The 16354-nt window shown below is 42.8% G+C and overlaps 1 protein-coding gene across 4 annotated transcripts in view; it reads right to left on the minus strand.

Annotated features, from left to right (window-relative positions):
- The window catches only part of TBC1D8B (TBC1 domain family member 8B), a 105002-nt gene that overhangs the window by 10087 nt on the left and 78561 nt on the right, over positions 1–16354 (minus strand). For 3 of the 4 annotated variants that reach the window (XM_027845587.1, XM_027845589.1, XM_027845591.1), the window contains exons 14-19: positions 14934–15032; positions 13151–13219; positions 12745–12985; positions 9076–9141; positions 5765–5848; positions 4494–4550 (exon numbers count right to left, since the gene is read on the minus strand). In XM_027845587.1, coding sequence (XP_027701388.1) covers positions 4494–4550; positions 5765–5848; positions 9076–9141; positions 12745–12985; positions 13151–13219; positions 14934–15032 — 616 coding nt within the window. The remainder of the gene's footprint in view (positions 1–4493; positions 4551–5764; positions 5849–9075; positions 9142–12744; positions 12986–13150; positions 13220–14933; positions 15033–16354) is intronic. The other variant, XM_027845588.1, reaches the window with a different exon arrangement.

Genomic DNA, 16354 nt, shown 5'->3' on the forward strand with positions numbered 1-16354 from the left:
GAATATAATGAAGCCTAAAACCTCTGAAAATGGAAGGCTTGCTTTGGTTGTCCCTTGCACGGTTTAAAACCTTTAGCTTATTCTGGGCTACTCTTCCTAACAGGTCTAGTCAGTCTTCTGCATTCTTTTGTAGTCACAGGTTTTTAACTGCCGCTTCTGTTGTTCATGTCTGTCCCTTTTGATTCTAAGGTTGTAAGAGAGGTCCCTGTGATACAACTTCAGACAAGTATTATGCTTATAATATTGCATCTCTCAGGTTTGGACAGCCAGATTTTCTTTTGTTGAGACTCTCTTCCCTTGGGCGTCTTCCCCAGCAGAGACTCTGTCCAATGGGATGTTAGGGATCTTTTCTCTGAATTTTAAAACAAACTCCTTATTCTTGGCTATTAACCTGATTTCACTCATTTTGTTAAAGTCAATAAGCAATTATTAATATCCTACTATGCACAAGGAACTCTGCTGGGTGATGTAGATATCAAGACAAAAATAGGCTTCCCTCAAGGAGCTTTTATTCTCCTAGAGGATAAGAGATGTTCCGAAATAAGCACATGGTGGGACTATGGTACATGAATGCAATGGAAGATCACACATGATATGAAATGACAAGTATGAGTATTGCAGAAAAACATGGGAGAACTCATTTGAACTGAGAGAGTGAAGGGAACAAAACAAGGACAACAACAACAACATTGATGAAAAGATCAGTAAAAGATCAGTAAAAGGAGCTAACCTGAGTAACTAAAAAACCAATCATAATTCTAGGGAACAGATAATGAAATATACCTTCCTCCTCTCAGCAGAGAAGTAGAGGAATACTAGGGCAGAGTGCTATACATAGCTCAGGAATCAAACACGCAGCCCACAGGTCACATGACTCTGTATGTATTACTGATATGACTGGAAATATTTAACAAAATAAATAAAAAGACAATAAAACATAGATAGCATTACATTTTAAACTAAGTCAATCTGCTGCCTGTAGGGATCTTTATGTACATATTAGTAGCCCTTGTTTCTATTTGAGTGGGACATCTCCGGGCTAGAGCATGAGATGAGTTCACAATATTGGGTGTTTTTCCTTAAATATTTTTCTTCATTACAAGGGAGGGTTTGATCCTGTGGGAGACTGGGGGAGCCATTTTCACAAATGTCTGTAGTGTAAAAACAAACAATAACCAGACTGCAAGGGATTGAGAAATGAGTAGGAGGAGAAGTGAAGACAAGGAGCGTGAAGAGATTTTACTAGAAGTTTAGTTGTGAAAGGTAAGAACAGAATAGGAGAAATCTTATTATTTTAACTACTCTTCCTAACTAGGTGCTAGCTAGGCATGCATGGCTATCTAGGGGTGGGGTGGGGCAGAAGGATCAACATCCTTTTTTACCCACCTGACTCCTCTGTCATCTCAATTCCTGTCAGCATGTTCTTGTGACCCTGGGCACCCATCTTTTCCTCTTCATGGGTAAGGCCCTATTCCAGGCTTGGGTTGGCAAAGACCCAAGACCTTCCCCAAGACATGAAGGTAGTTGGAGTGGGAAACCTGACCCAGGAGGAACACAAGTAGTCTCATCTGCCCTGTGTGTGTGCGCCTTGTGAGAGCCAAATGTAGATTCTCTCCCACCCCAGTGTGTGTACACAGCCCCAGAAACCTATCTCCTCCTACTGCCCTTAGGGAGGTCTGTCCACCAGGAGAAAGGGCCTATACCCATGGGGAAGGCACTCTTGGACAAATCATGCTAACTAGAGGAGCCCAAAGCATTGGCTGTCCTATCCCTCCCTCCCTCCCATTTCATTGTCTTGAGCCTCAAAGTCATTCTGTTCTAGCCACTTTTGACATCAGTTTGATAGTCTCTAAATTCAGCCATGCCTGGACAAAGTTCCATTTGCCCCAGCCTAGGTATGGTTCTGGGTGGGAACCAGATTGTGGAGGGCCTGAGCAAAAGGAGCTTGTATTTTATCCTAGAAGTAATGGGGAACCATGAAAGGTTTTTGAGCAGGGGGTGACATGTGCAGAGCTACATCTTAGAAAGGTTCTTTTGGCAACTGTGGATGGGATGTACGGGAGATCAGAGAGGCTAGAAATGGGGAAATCAGTTGGGAGACTATTGTAATAGTTCAGGTGACATGAGAGCCTGAACTAGGCTAGTATTCATGTGATCTGAGAGAAGACCACAGACCTGAGAGATGTTGCACCTGACTACCTAAGAGGGATGAACAATGCTGGGGTCCAAACTTGGATGACTAGGAAGTGGTAGTATCCTCAGTGGAAAAAAGGCAGTCAGTGAAGGGAGCAGGTTTAGCAGGGGAAGCTTCTAAGTTCCATTTTGCTCAGACTGAGCTTGAGATGCTTACAGGACAACATCCAGGAGGAAATATCCAGCAGCTAATTAATTAGATGAGACTGGAGTTTAGAAGACTAAAGTTTCAAAGTTAAAAATTTAGAAGTTAAGGTTGGATATCTAATCTCTGGAGGCATCTGCAGAGAAAAAGACACTTTGAACCTATGTGAGCTGCTCAGATCACCAAGGGAGTGTGGAGATAGAAGAGAAAGGAGCTCCGGACAAAGGCCAGGTGGGCAGGAGGTGGATGACGAGGCAGCAAAGGAGACTATGAGGAGCACACAGGTAGGAGAAGAACGAGGAGACAAAAGTATCATTGAATGCAAGTGTGGCAGGAACAGTATTTGCCACAGTAGGCACATCATTCTTTAAAACGTACTGAAAGCCTCCAGGCTTAGTTGGTTCAGCAGACTCAGGCTGGGCCACCCATGGTTGCCGCTCCCCACTAGTCTAAGTACAAGAGCCAGCTCGTGAGGAGTCAGTCCTCCCTCGGGCTTTTGACCACTACGGCCAACACAGAGGCAGAGAAGCTATGCTCAGCTGAATCGATGATGTATCCTTCAGTTTTCTTTTCATGTTACAGCTACATAAACTCTTTTTTTTTGTTGTTGTTGTTGCTGTTAACTGTTAGATAGTTTACAAGTCTTATTTCATTACTATTCTAAACATAAAGCACCAGACTGTTGTCTTGGCTATAACACTAAGGGAGAAGAGTGCCTGGTGAAAGGGATGATCAACAGTATCCAAACTTAAAAAGAAGTCAAAGAAGAGAAAGACTGAGAAAACAGCACAGGATTTGGTGTTTAAGAGATCATTGGGTGGGGAAGCTACGTGGCGCAGTGGATAGAGCACTGGCCCTGGATTCAGGAGGACCTGAGTTCAAATCTGGCCTCAGGCACATAACACTTACTAGCTATGTGACCCTGGGCAAGTCACTTCACCCCATTGCCTAGCCAAAAAAAAAAAAAAAGATCATTGGTAACCTTGGAGAGAATAGTTTCAGTTGAGGGGTGGGACTGGAAGTCAAATGATTGCAAAGGGGTTGAGAAGTGAGTGGGTGGTAAGGAAGGAGAGGCAGTGAGTATAGACAATTCTTTCTAGGAGTCTGGGAGTGACAAGGTGGAAAAAGAAAGAGCAAGAGGGGAATAGCAGCGGCAAGTGAAGGTGAAGTCTCCTGCTGCCTCCCTCTGTAGTCCTTCCTCTATTTCTATTTAAACCAACTTTGGGGCATGGGAGAGAAGAAACTGACGTTTTCAACGATCTGGTAGTCTGGAAATGCCTGCCTCATGACGAGGTGTTTCATGCATAATTTCTCCAGATGTTCTCAATACACAAACATTACAGTGGCTTAGAGTGCTTTACCAAATGCAATGCAATGCATTTGTTTTTAAAATAGATTGATCAGGATATTACTGGTGTGAATTTACTAATAAATATTCAGAATCTTTTAGGCAAATGAGTAAGAAGCCCAAGATGCATTTCAGAAATTTGTTAAGACTTAAATAGCCCTCACCACTTTATTATTACTCGGCCAGAAAACACCCAGAATTTGCATTTTAAAATAATGTGGGTCTTTTGACTATGGTATGTTTTACTCCCATCAAGAAACTCCAATATTTAGTGAAGTAGTAAAATAAATTGCAAAAGCAAAATATATACGAGAAGTTCTCGAACTTAAAGAATGTCTGAAAACAAATGAGCAGCATTGACTTTTTTCTTGCATGTCCAAGAAATGCAAAAAGGGCAAGAAGATGACCTCCAGCTTGTTGAGGGGTCCCTCAGGGAGGAATTCTGGGATCCTAGATCTAGAGGTATAAGAGACCACATAGGCTAGGTAGTCCAATTCCATCATCCTATGGTTGAGAAAATGGAAGCTTAAGAAGGGGAAGTGTTTTGTCCCAGGTCACCTAGGCAGGAAGTATTAGAGGTAGGATCTGACCCTCAAGCCCAGGCCTCCCTTATCAATGTTCTTTCCACTGTATCAGAGAAGTCTTGCAGGAGGAGATAACATAGAGGGACTACAGTCTGTACCAACTGATCGGGTCTCCACATTGACTAGTAACAGATGCTTCAGAATAGGCGGTAGTGGTTGTTGCTGCTGCGATTTTGGTACACAGCATCATAATTAAGTGAACTCCCAAAGGCTTGTTTGTTACCTTTCTCTGGGCTGCCTTTCGCTGATCCTACTTCCTGTCCGTGTGCAGATAAGGAAACTAGAGGAAGAGAACACATGACATCCTTCAAACTCCTTGGTTTAACTAAATCCTTTTAGAAGGTAAAAACCCCAGCTTTGTCATATGCAAAGCATTCAGCATGGCTCACTTTCTTCCATTGGGGGTCTAATTTTGGTTGAAATGGCCTGATATTGTGACAGAAAAACCATGCAAGAGCTTTGGTGTCCTATAGTAATGTCACTGGCTAACTGGGCCTACTGCCCCATCTCACTGGGTTTTGGGAGAATAAATCAAAGGAGAAGGCAAAATGCTCCTATCAGGGAGTTAATTAAAAAGCAAACCAAAAGGTCTAGACTTTAAGGGGACTCCTGGGGTCACTACATATTCAATCCAGTCTCATCTACCATTTTATTTTGGACCAGACTTGTGATCTCATTAGTGTAGTTAACTGCCAGGGAGGAAATTCCCTCTGTCAATGCAGATGGGCACCTGCTCTTAGAGAGTTTCTTGGGGAGTCGACAAGTGAAGTGAATTTCCTAGGGTCACAGAGCCAGGATGTGGTTGAGGATGGACAAGAACCTGGGTCTTTCAGGCTTCAAAGCCAGTTGTCTCATCCACTCCACCATGCTGCCTTCTCAACCAATATAATGAAAATTCAGATTCACAATGACCCATGCGAGACACACAAAGATGAGATGGTGAGCACCTTGAGGGCAAGGAGACTGTCTTTTTACTTTTCATTCTATCTCTAGCCCTTAGCACAGTGCCTGGCATACAGTAGGTGCTTAATACATGTTTGCTGACTAACTGATCCTTGATCATCCCATGTACTAGATACAGTATACTAAAGTTGAGAAAGGCAATGAATACATTTTTTAAATACATTTTTTTTAAATTAACAAAAATCTGCCTTCTCTCTGCCCTGCCCCAATCTTGGTCACTGAAAAAGAAAGAAAAACAAAACCCATATATATAGTCAAGCAAAACAAATGACAAATACATTTTTACAAAAAGCATTTTCTGCCTAATTTTCCAGATAACTCAGTTTACTGTACAAAGCCTTGTATTTCAGGAAATCAGTCAAAGATTTAGTGAGGACCCAGATGCCTAGAATCATGGGCTGTATATGAAGTGGAAGACGCTTGACAACTAAGGTTGTCTCGCTCCCCCGTGGGTAGAGCACTGGTGTCGAGACAGCCTCAAAGCCTGACTGACTGCCATTAGCGAGACTAAAATTTGGAATGCCCGTTTACCGTGGAACTGGCTGAAGCGGAGAAGTTCATCCTTGGAAAGTTGATCTCCTTTTGAAGGGCTCACAGACTCCACTTCAGTAAAAGCTGGAAAAGAGACAACTCAAGTCATACGGGATATGTGGTGAAAAGCAGAATCAGAAGGTCGGGAGTACGGCATGAGAGAGCTAGTGCTCTACACCTCTGGGTGAATAAAGGCTCCCAGTTCTAGAGCTGGAAGGAAGGACCTCTGAGGTCAGCTGGTCCAGTCCCCTCCTTTAATGGAGAAGGAGATTGAGGCTCAGGGAGGGGAAATCAGAGGATTCTAGGTCAATCTAGAACTGAAAAGGTCCTCATAGGCTGACTAGTCCAATCCCCTCCTTTTACATAGGAGGAGAATAGAGCCCAGGGAAGGGAAATCACCCATAGGATCCTAGATCAATCTAGAGCTAGAAGGGACCTCATAAGGATGTAGTTTAATCCCCTCTTTTTTTCATTTTGATTTTATTTTATTTTTTATTTTTATTTTTTTTTAGGCAATTGGGGTTAAGTGACTTGCCCAGGGTCACACAGCTAGTAAGCGTCAAGTGTTTGGTCTGAGGCCAGGATTTGAACTCAGGTCCTCCTGACTTCAGGGCCAGTGCTCTGTCCACTGCGCCACCTGGCTGACCCTCTTCTTTTTCACAGCAGAAATCTGAGGTCCAGAGATGTGAAGTGATTTGTCCATGTTTACTCATAGAATCCTTGATCCAGAGCTAGAAGGAACCTTGGGAGGTCATCTGGTCCAGCCTCCCCCTTTACAGGCAAAGAAATTGAGGCCCAGAGAAGATCAGGTCACTTGCCCAAGGTCACTAGCACAACCACCTGGCTGTGCCAAGGTAGTGGCAGAGCCAGTTCATGTTAGAAGGAAAAAAGAGATACTGTGAGGAAATGTAGAAATGCCCAAATGCGGGGCAGCTAGGTGGCAGAGTGGATAGAGCACCAGCCCTGAAGTCAGGAGGACCCGAGTTCAAATGCGGCCTTAGACCAAACACTTGACACTTACTAGCTGTGTGACTCTGGGCAAGTCACTTAACCCCAATTGCCTAGAAAAAAAAGAAAAGAAAAAAGAAAAAAAAAGAAATGCCCAAATGCCAGTAGGAACCAGGCTACATTCAGTTCCCACAGAGCCCCAAAGCAAAGCAGGGACTGTCTTTGCAAGTGTCCACGAAATAGTACCAGCTGAGGTATGTGACAAATGTCAGTGGAGGGTTCTGAAAACGCTACCTTAGACTAAGTCACTCAAAGTCTCCCTTAATAACTAAACTGAGGAACACAATATTGGCCTAATGTTGGAAAGGAAAAGCATTATCAGCTGGCACAGCGGAAAGAGAATTATCTCTAGACTCAGAGGTTGTTGATTCATTTTTCAGCCCTGTCCAACTCTCCATGGCCCCATTTGGGGTTTTCTTGGTAAAGATACTGGAGTGGTTCGCCATTTCCTTCTCCAGTGGATTAAGGCAAACAGAGGTTAAGTGACTTGCCCAGGGTCACACAGCTAAGAAGTGTCTGAGGCCAGATTTGGACTGGGATAGATGAGTCTTCCTGACTCCAGGCCCAGTGTTCTATGCACTGCAGCACCACCTAGCTGCCCAGAGTCAGAGGACCTGGATTCAAATTCTATCTCTGATACTTATATAGCTGGGTGACCTTGGGCAAGTCCCGATCCCTCCCTAGGCCTCAGTTCCCTCCTCTGTAAAATGAGAGGGTTTTTCTAGATAGCTTCTGGGATCCCTTCGAGCTCTAGATTGAGGATCCTCTGGGTGACCTAGGGTGGCCCGTGCCAGGCCTTGGTTTTCCCTTATTTGTAAAATGCATTGGTTCTAGTAGATGGCCTCTTCAGTTCCTTCTGACACTCCATCAGTGACTCTTCTGAAATAAAGCTGAGTAAAGTAAGCCTCTGAAAATGACAATGAATGCTGAATGAGGGTACGTGTTTACACAGCAGGTCTTTTTATTAAAAAGAAAAGACTGGGAAGGATAACCACACCACTGATGCCAGAGCTGAGAAAACTAATTATACAGGTCAAAGCTTTTCAGAAGTGGTTTGTCAGCAGGCTGGAGTTTCTAGGGAGCACTGTTTTTGATCACTCTCATGAAAGCCCATCACTGCCAGTTGCTAGAGCACCATGGCACATGGTGGGGGCTTTCTTCTTTTGGATTTGTTCAGGTGTTTTCAAAGAGCACATAACATGGCACTGACTGCCTCAGACAATACCATTCATAAACCCAGTGTGCCAAATGGATACCATCTTCTATTCTGGTTGAATTTCAATGAAATTCAGTGCTCAAACTAAAAGATGACCAAAATAGATTGGTTTTTTTTTTTTAATGCTTATGCGGGTAGCAGAGTAGAAAAGGCACTAGACCCAAATTCATATTCTGGCTCTACTGCTTGCTGGTTGTGTGACCTTAGGCTAAGTCATTTACCTTCTCTGAGCCTCAGTTTGCTCATCTGTAAAACGGGGACAATAACCACACCTCCCTCCCAGAGCTGTTGCCAAGATCAGTTGCAATAACATATATATACATAGGGCTATATAAATACTAGCTATTATTATTCAGCAGAATTCACAGTATTGATAATATCAGCAAAACAGTGTTAATATGAACTTTAAGCCATAAGATGGAGATAGCCTTTTCATATTCATCTGGTCATTCTAATGGTACCTGTTCAAACTGAACTTTTCCTGTAAGGATCAAGGGACAATGTGGCCTCAGAGGCAGGAAGCCCCATGTTCAAATCCTACATATGATATATTAGCCATCTGACCTCAGGCCTTCCCTCGGTTTTTGTTTGTTTATCTGTAAAATGAGGACAATTAGACCAAATAGATGGCCTTGGAGGTCCCTTCCAGCTCTCTATCTATGTGTGTGTGCCCATGGGCAAGTCACTGAACTTCCTCTGGCCTCAGTTTCTTACCCCATGAAATGAGGGGCTTGGATTAGAAGACCCTAATATTCTTTTTCTTTTTTAATTTTTTTTTCTTTTTTGGTGAGGCAATCAGGGTTAAGTGACTTGCCCAGGGTCACACAGCTAGTAAGTGTCAAGTGTCTGAAGTCGGATTTGAACTCAGGTCCTCCTGACTCCAAGGCCAGAGCTCAGACCTTAATATTCTTTCCAACTCCAGATCTATGGCCCTAGGATCACAGTGCCCCAGGCAACTCTCTCAAAGACTCTCCAAGTCCCTGGCATTGGAGGACAGCATTTCCACTGAGGAGTGCCCCCTACTGCCCAAATTGTGAAAACGGGATCGATCTTACCTCTACAGCACCTGACACTATCTAAGTCTTACCTGGTGGAATATGCAGCTTGAAAAGCAGCTTAAGCTTCTCAGTAAAACTTCCATTATATAGGATATCTGTCAAATTAAAAGAAAAACACACAAAAAGGAGCAATTAAAAAGGCCTGAAGCATTCATTTCAATGGCACATGACCCCAGAAAATAATTTGCCAATACTAGCAGCCCAGAAAGTTCATTAAGGTTCAAATATTAGCCAGTGGCCATAATTGAGAAGCCTCTGGTTGTTGAAGCAAAGAGACAAACTCTCTGAGCTTCCTTAGATGCTCTTAGCTTCCCTCCCCAAACTGAATTTCGTTAGAGCAAGGCCTTACACCTGGTTAAAAAGGAGAATTGCTCTCTGGGAGTTCACCTGGTCCCTGGCAGAGAGCTACCCCAGCAGGGCAGTACAGCAAGGCCCCAGCACAGTGGGAGATTAGCCGGTTGCCTGTGCAACTACCTTGTGCCCCTCTCCCCACTTGTATGGTTTCTGCAGTTTCATAGCAGGTCACTGAAATGCAACAGTGCACGTCACTATGGGAATATGGCAGGAGCCTCTTCCTCCTATAACCATACAAGTTATGGTGCATAAATGAGATGGGATACTAGTGTGCTGAACTCTTATCAGCACAGTGACCAACCACGATGCCAGAGGACTCAAGATGAAATTTGCCTTCCACCTCCTGACAGAGAGGTGAAGGACTCAGCAGCGCAGAATGAGACAAAATATTTGTGATCATGGACAACATAAAAAGTCATTTTGATTGACTATATGTGTGTGTAATGGGTTTTTTCTTATGTTCTCAATACAGGGGAACGGGGAGAGAACATGGATCTTGGCTGATCAAAATAAATAAAATGTATTTTTTTTTAAAAAGTCTTACCCTGCAGGAAAGTAGGAGAAGGGGAAGAGAGAAGAGGGGTGTGTGCTAGAAGGGAGGGCAGATTGGGGGAGGCAGTAGTCAGAAGCAAAACACTTTTGAGGAGGGAGAGGGTGAAAGGAGAGAGAGAATAGAATAAACGGGGTGGGGGATAGGATAGAGGAAAGATAGTAACAATAGTAACTGTGAAAAAATCTTTGAAGCAAGTTTCTCTGATAAAGGCCTTATTTCTCAAACATATAGAGAATTGAGTCAAATTTATAAAAATGAGAGCCACTCCCTAATTGATAAATGATCAAAGATATGATCAGTTTTCAGATAAAGTAATCAAAGTTATCTATAGCCATATGAAAAAATACTCTAACTCACTATGGAGTAGAGAAATGCAAATTAAAACAATTCTAAGGTACTACGTCATACCTAACAGCTTGGCTAATACGGCAGAAAAGGTAAATGACAAACGTTGGAGGGGATGTGGGGAAAATGAGACATTAATGCACTGTTGGTGGAGTTGTGAACTGTTTCAACCATTCTGGAGAGCAATTTGGAACTGCCCAAAGGGCTATAAAACCATGCATGCCCTTTGATCTACCAATACCACTACTAGGTCTGTATCCCAAAAGAGATAAAAAACAAAAAGGGAAAGAACCTATATGTACAAAAATATTTATAGCAAATCTTTTCTGACGGCAAAGAATTAGAAATTGAGGGGATACCCATCAATTGGGGAATGGCTGAACAAGTTGTGGTATGGGATTATGATGGGATACTATTGTACTACAAGAAATGATGAGCAGGATGCTCTCAGAAAAACCTGGAAAGTCTTGCATGGGCTGATGCAAAATGAAATGGACTGTGTACAAAGTAACAGTGATATTGTAAGATGATCAGCTGTGAAGGACTTAGCTATTCTCAGCAATACAACAATCCAAGACAACTCTGAAGGACTTAGGATGAAAAAATACTATCCATTCCCAGAGAAAGAACTGATGATGTCTGAATACAGATTGAAGCTTACTATTTTTTAACTTTATTTTTCTTGATTTTTTTTTCTTGTCTACGTTTTCTTTCACAACATGACTATTATGGAAGCATTTTGCACAACTACACATGTATAGCATATCGAATTGCTTGCCTTCTCAATGGGCAGGGTGGAGAGGGAGGAAGGGAGAGAATTTAGAACTGAAAGTTTTAAAAACGAATGTTAAGGGGTAGCTAGGTGGTGCAGTGGATAGAGCGCTGGCCTTGGAATCAGGAGGACCCGAGTTCAAATCCAGCCTCAGACACTTAACACTTATTAGCTGTGTGATGCTGGGCAAGTCACTTAACCCCATTGCCTAGCCACAAAAAAAAAGTTACAATTGTTGGAAAAAAAAAACAACGTAAAAAAAGTAGTTCATTAAACAAAAAAGACCTCAGGCTTTCAGTGGATTATAGCTATGTTAAGAAGAAAAGCTGTCAACTGGGTGTATGTGTGTAATCTTTGCTTCCAAAGATGTTTAGGGAACTGAAACAAATATATTATATATGCATATATATGTACATATATATTATATATACATTTAAACATACATACATATACCTACAAACATACATACACACACACACACACACACAAAGAGCCATTAAAGGGTTGAACAATTTTCAGAAGAAGAAATTCAAATGATCAATCACCATATGAAAAAATGCTTAAAATCACTAATAACAAGTGAAAGAACAAATGAAAACAACTCTTAGAGATTTCACCTCACACTCATCAAATTGGTAAAGTCATAAAAGAGGGAACAATGAAATTCCATAAGAATAAATGTAAAGTATTATGTTTGCTCCCCAAAAATTAACTTTCTAAGTACAGATAAGGTGAGGTAGATATAGCTAGACAAAAATTCGTCTGAAAAAGATCTGGAGGTTGTAGTGGCCAGCAAGCTCAATGTGAGTAAGTGGTATGAGGCAGCAGCTAATCTGATCTTAGGCAGCACAGAGAGGCAGAGATTCTGGGCCCAGAGGTCTTCAGTTGGAGAGTGTCCAGAGGAGGGTAGCCTGATTGGGGAAAGGCCTGGAGTCTATGTTATATGAGGATCACCCGATGGAAGCAGGGAGGTTTAACACGGGGAACAAGGGACTCAGAAGGGACGTGAAGAGCTGTCTTCAAGTATTTAAAAGGTTGTTATGCAGAAGATGGATTAGATTTTTTTTTTTTCTGTTTGGTCCTAGAGTGAAGAACCGGTAGTGTATGGATGTTAGAGGGAGGCAGATTTCAGCTCAATCTAAGGAAGAACTTCCTAATAATTAGTGACCCTCAAAACAGAATGGGTTGCCCCAAGAGAAAGTGAGTTGCCCATCAGGAAGTCTTTAAGTAATGGCTGCATCACTACTTGCTGGGATTTATGCTTTGGTCAAGGATTGGACTATGTGACTACTGTCTGAGGCGCCACCTTCCAACTCTACACAGCCAGCGAGGACCCTTCCAACCCTGGGATTCTATGGCCTCTAAATGTGGCTCTGAGAATCCAGAAAAAAACAGTCAAAAGCCATTAAAATGGGAAGGAATGTAGACTACAGTGTCTAGATCAAATGAGATAATATTTGTAAAACACTTGGCCAACCTGAGGGCACTAGAGATAGGCTATGATTACTATGGCTGTTGTTATCATCATCATCATCATCATCATCATCATCATCATCATCATCATCATCATCATCATCTGTACCTAGGCTATCCTACAAGTATGGAATTCCTTTAGTTTTGTTTTTTTGTTGTTTTTTTTTTGTAGAAAGAGAACCAGTTTTGACGTTCTCCTACCAAATGCACAGGAGAATTCTTTGAAGTTGATAAGGCAGTCGGAGTTTTCATCCAGTAATCTGAAGGTCCAGAGTGCCAAGCAGTCCCGGTTGGCAGAATAAGCCCAGGGGCTCAAGAGATGATATAGTATTCGGAACTGCTGGCAGTCAATCTGATACTGCTCCAAGTACGGTAAGCTGGGGTTGTGGTGCCTCAAGGCAGTGCTGGTCAAATTCCAATAACAAGACAAAAAGTGCTCTCTCTGTCAAGACAACGAAAGGTATCGAAGCAGAAAACATTATGAGTGAACGTGATCTCATTAAAAATACCAGATTGTGAGAATATTTCATTAAAGCAGAAGCAGCTTGTGACACTGATAAAATTCGCCTAAGAGAGCATTATTTTCCAGTTAGAGAGTGAATATTACCTTAAAGATGTCATAAAGCTCTTCTAATTCACGAAGGCTGAATTTGACATCCTGTGATACAACCCGGAGCTTAAAAGAGATGGAGGTAAATTAGTGACAAAGGAGGCCAGCGGCTCAGAAGCCAGTGGCACTGGTTACTGGCAACATGCACTTCTCTCTTACAAACGGTGGCCATTTTTAAAGTCATCAAGGAGGCGCGTCACTAAACACTTCAAAGGCCATAGGAGATCTGGGCTGAAAAACAGAACCTTCCAGGAAACGGTTTAGAAATGGTGTAATTGTGTCCTACTTCATGAAGGCTAGGCCAAATGAGAGCATAAACAAGGGGGCACAAAGCTAATGGAGTCCCTGAATTATTTATCTGCATGTTGAGCCTGGGACCTGTGGAAATGTGCCCTAAAGTCTCTGGGGACTTGGTCTTGAAGCAAGTAAGTCTTGGCAATATTATAAACTGACCCTATCTTCGGAACATTTTTCTTGGTTATAAATTATTAAATGGAGAATGAAGGGTACATTTAAAAATACTTGACCATAAGGTCCCTTCTCATTGGCATGGCAGAGTGAAAAGAGGCCCAGACTGGGAGTTAGGAACATCTGGGTTCAAATTCTGCCCTGGGCAAGTCAACCTCTCTGAGCCTCGGTTTTCTTACTGGTAAAAATGGGGATATGATAATACCTGTAGCACTGACATCTCAAGGTTTGGTGTGAGGCCCAAAGGAAATCACAGATAAAAAGTATTTTACTAACTTTAAAGCACTATATATAGGTCAGTTAGTAGGAGTAATTGCACCACCAAGAACAACTAGTGTTTTTTTTTTTGGTAGTAAGGGTTTAATTAACTAATGATTTTAAAGAAAAAATTTTATTATTATCTTTTGTTTTTACATCACCTACACTACCAATGTGTCTCTTCTCCCACCTCCTCCTAGAGAACCATCTCTTATAAGAATAAAAAAAAAAGGGGGGGGGCAATGGTTTAGCAAAACTAACCAACATCCTGAAAAAGTCTGACATTATATGCAGCGTTCCTTGTCCTCTTCTAAAAACAAAGGGCGAACAAGCAAGCACCACCACACCCTTGGTCCCCCACTTCTCCTATCTCTTCTTTGGGACCAAGTTTGGTCATTAGAACTTCAAAGCATTTAGGGGGTTTTTTGGTCGTTATTGTGTAGGTGTTTTTTAAAGAATGGGTCTCCCTAGCTGGTCCAGGCTGGAAGTGTAGTGGGTACTCATCGACCTGATCCCACTACTGATGGGCATAAGAACTTTTACTTATTCCGTTTCCAACCTGCCATGACTCATCTCTACCTAGACAGTGTGGTCCACTCCCCCCTTCCACCCTGGGCCTCACCATATTGATGCCAGACTGAACACCTGACTGTCTTTGTCCCCTGTCGCCTTGCATATTCCACCATGTCCAGGCCAGAAAATTCAGTTCTGAGACAATGGCATTTCTTTGCCAGCATGACTAAGTCGAGGTCTCATTGAAGAGCCCACCATACAAATGCCATCCTTGAATGCTTACATTATAGCATTCCTGAGCTACAGCTGTGTTAGCCAGATCACACACAAAGGGTTGCTAATAACTTGCGCCATAGCCAGAAGGGGACAAATAGTTCATTTCCTACAAAATCATTTCTTAATACAGTCTCTGAAGCCCCAGTAAGTCTCTGGGCTCCTTTTCTTGTCCTTTTCATTTTTCCTCCCACAGAATGACTGTCTTCAAAAGATGCCCAAAGAGAATGAGCCACATTGTGTGGCTTCGTTTCCTCCACCCACTTACCACATTCTGCTTTGTGGTTTCTTCAAGCACCTGGATCACATACAGCCGACTTCTCCGGCGCATGCTATACACATCCTCGTAGCGAATATCACCGTATTTCTATAAGAAGAATGGCAGCATTTCTATGGGTAGCCTTTTACAAAGGACTCAATATCGAGACAAATGGCTTTGAATCCTTTGCTCAAGTCCTGCAGAAGTTTCAACTTCCCCAGGTTCCAGCTTTCTCTCCATAGCATGATCTAACTAGGAATTCTGGTACTTGGGACAGGTGACAGGGCAAGAGTAGGCCAAGCTGGAGTGTTGAGGTATGAGCTCTCTTGTGTAGGGTTGGGGCAGATTGCAGTTGTGGAGGTTAAGGAAGTGGGAGATCAGGGCATCTGAAGGAACCATGTACTAAACATACTGGGGAGGGAGAATGACCTCAAGAGCCACAGATGGCAGCAAGATGGATCTGGAGAGACTAGAATGAGCTTTAAAGGAGAGGTGGCTACAGAGTAATGGAACTGGAAGAGGCCATGGGGAGTAAGGGGCACGCTAGTGGCTCTTCCTGGTCCTGTGTGTCAGGGGTGATAGACAAGGAGCAGACAGCTTTGAGGATGATACCAAGAAATGTGGTGTCACTGGGAGAAAGTCAGGTTTCAATGAGAACCAAAAGATGGCAAAAATCTGAGAAGAACTGCTCTAGGATCACAGATTTGGAGTTGGAAGGAACCTCAGAGGTAGGTCCTAAAGTCCAAGGCCTCATTTTACAGATGAGACCACTGAAGCTCAGCAGTGAGAATGAGTCCAGGTTTTCCTGACTCCAAACCAGATCTGATCAGAGATTCAGAGCTGGAAGGAACCCTTACAGGGCACCCCTTGGTGACCCCCTCATTTTATAGAGGAGGTCAACTGGGTGGCTTGACATCACACAGGTGGTAAGTGGCCGAGCCATGGTTTGCACTAGGTTCCTCTGCCCTGAAATCCAGTGAGGAAGGACAATAGAGGGAAGGCCATTCTAGAGGAGGGGTTCTCTTCCTTTTTGTGTGTCCTGGCCTCCTTTGGCAGTAGTTGGCAAAGCCTCTGGATGGACTCTCCCTCAGAACAATGTTTTTAAGTGCATTAAATAAACTACATAGGATTATAAAGGAAACCAATTCTATTGAAAAAGTTATTAAATTACTTTTTTAAAAATACAAGTTAATGGGCCCTAGGTTAAGAACCCCTTATCTACAGGGTATGCTGTAGAAAGAGAAGGAAGGGCTAAATGTTTTGACTACTACTTATACAGGAGGCCTGTCCAATTGATCCCAGGCATACGATGTATGCCCAGGGCCTATGGGCAAGGGAAAGGGGCATATATACTCCATTCCATGGAAGTTCACCCCAGGAGAAAGAGTTGCGGATTTTGGTATATGGCAAGGGGGGGGGGGTAAGCCTGG

The sequence above is a fragment of the Vombatus ursinus genome, unplaced genomic scaffold (assembly GCF_900497805.2).
Source record: "Vombatus ursinus unplaced genomic scaffold, bare-nosed wombat genome assembly UNPS02014982.1, whole genome shotgun sequence".
NCBI classification, from domain to species: domain Eukaryota; kingdom Metazoa; phylum Chordata; class Mammalia; order Diprotodontia; family Vombatidae; genus Vombatus; species Vombatus ursinus.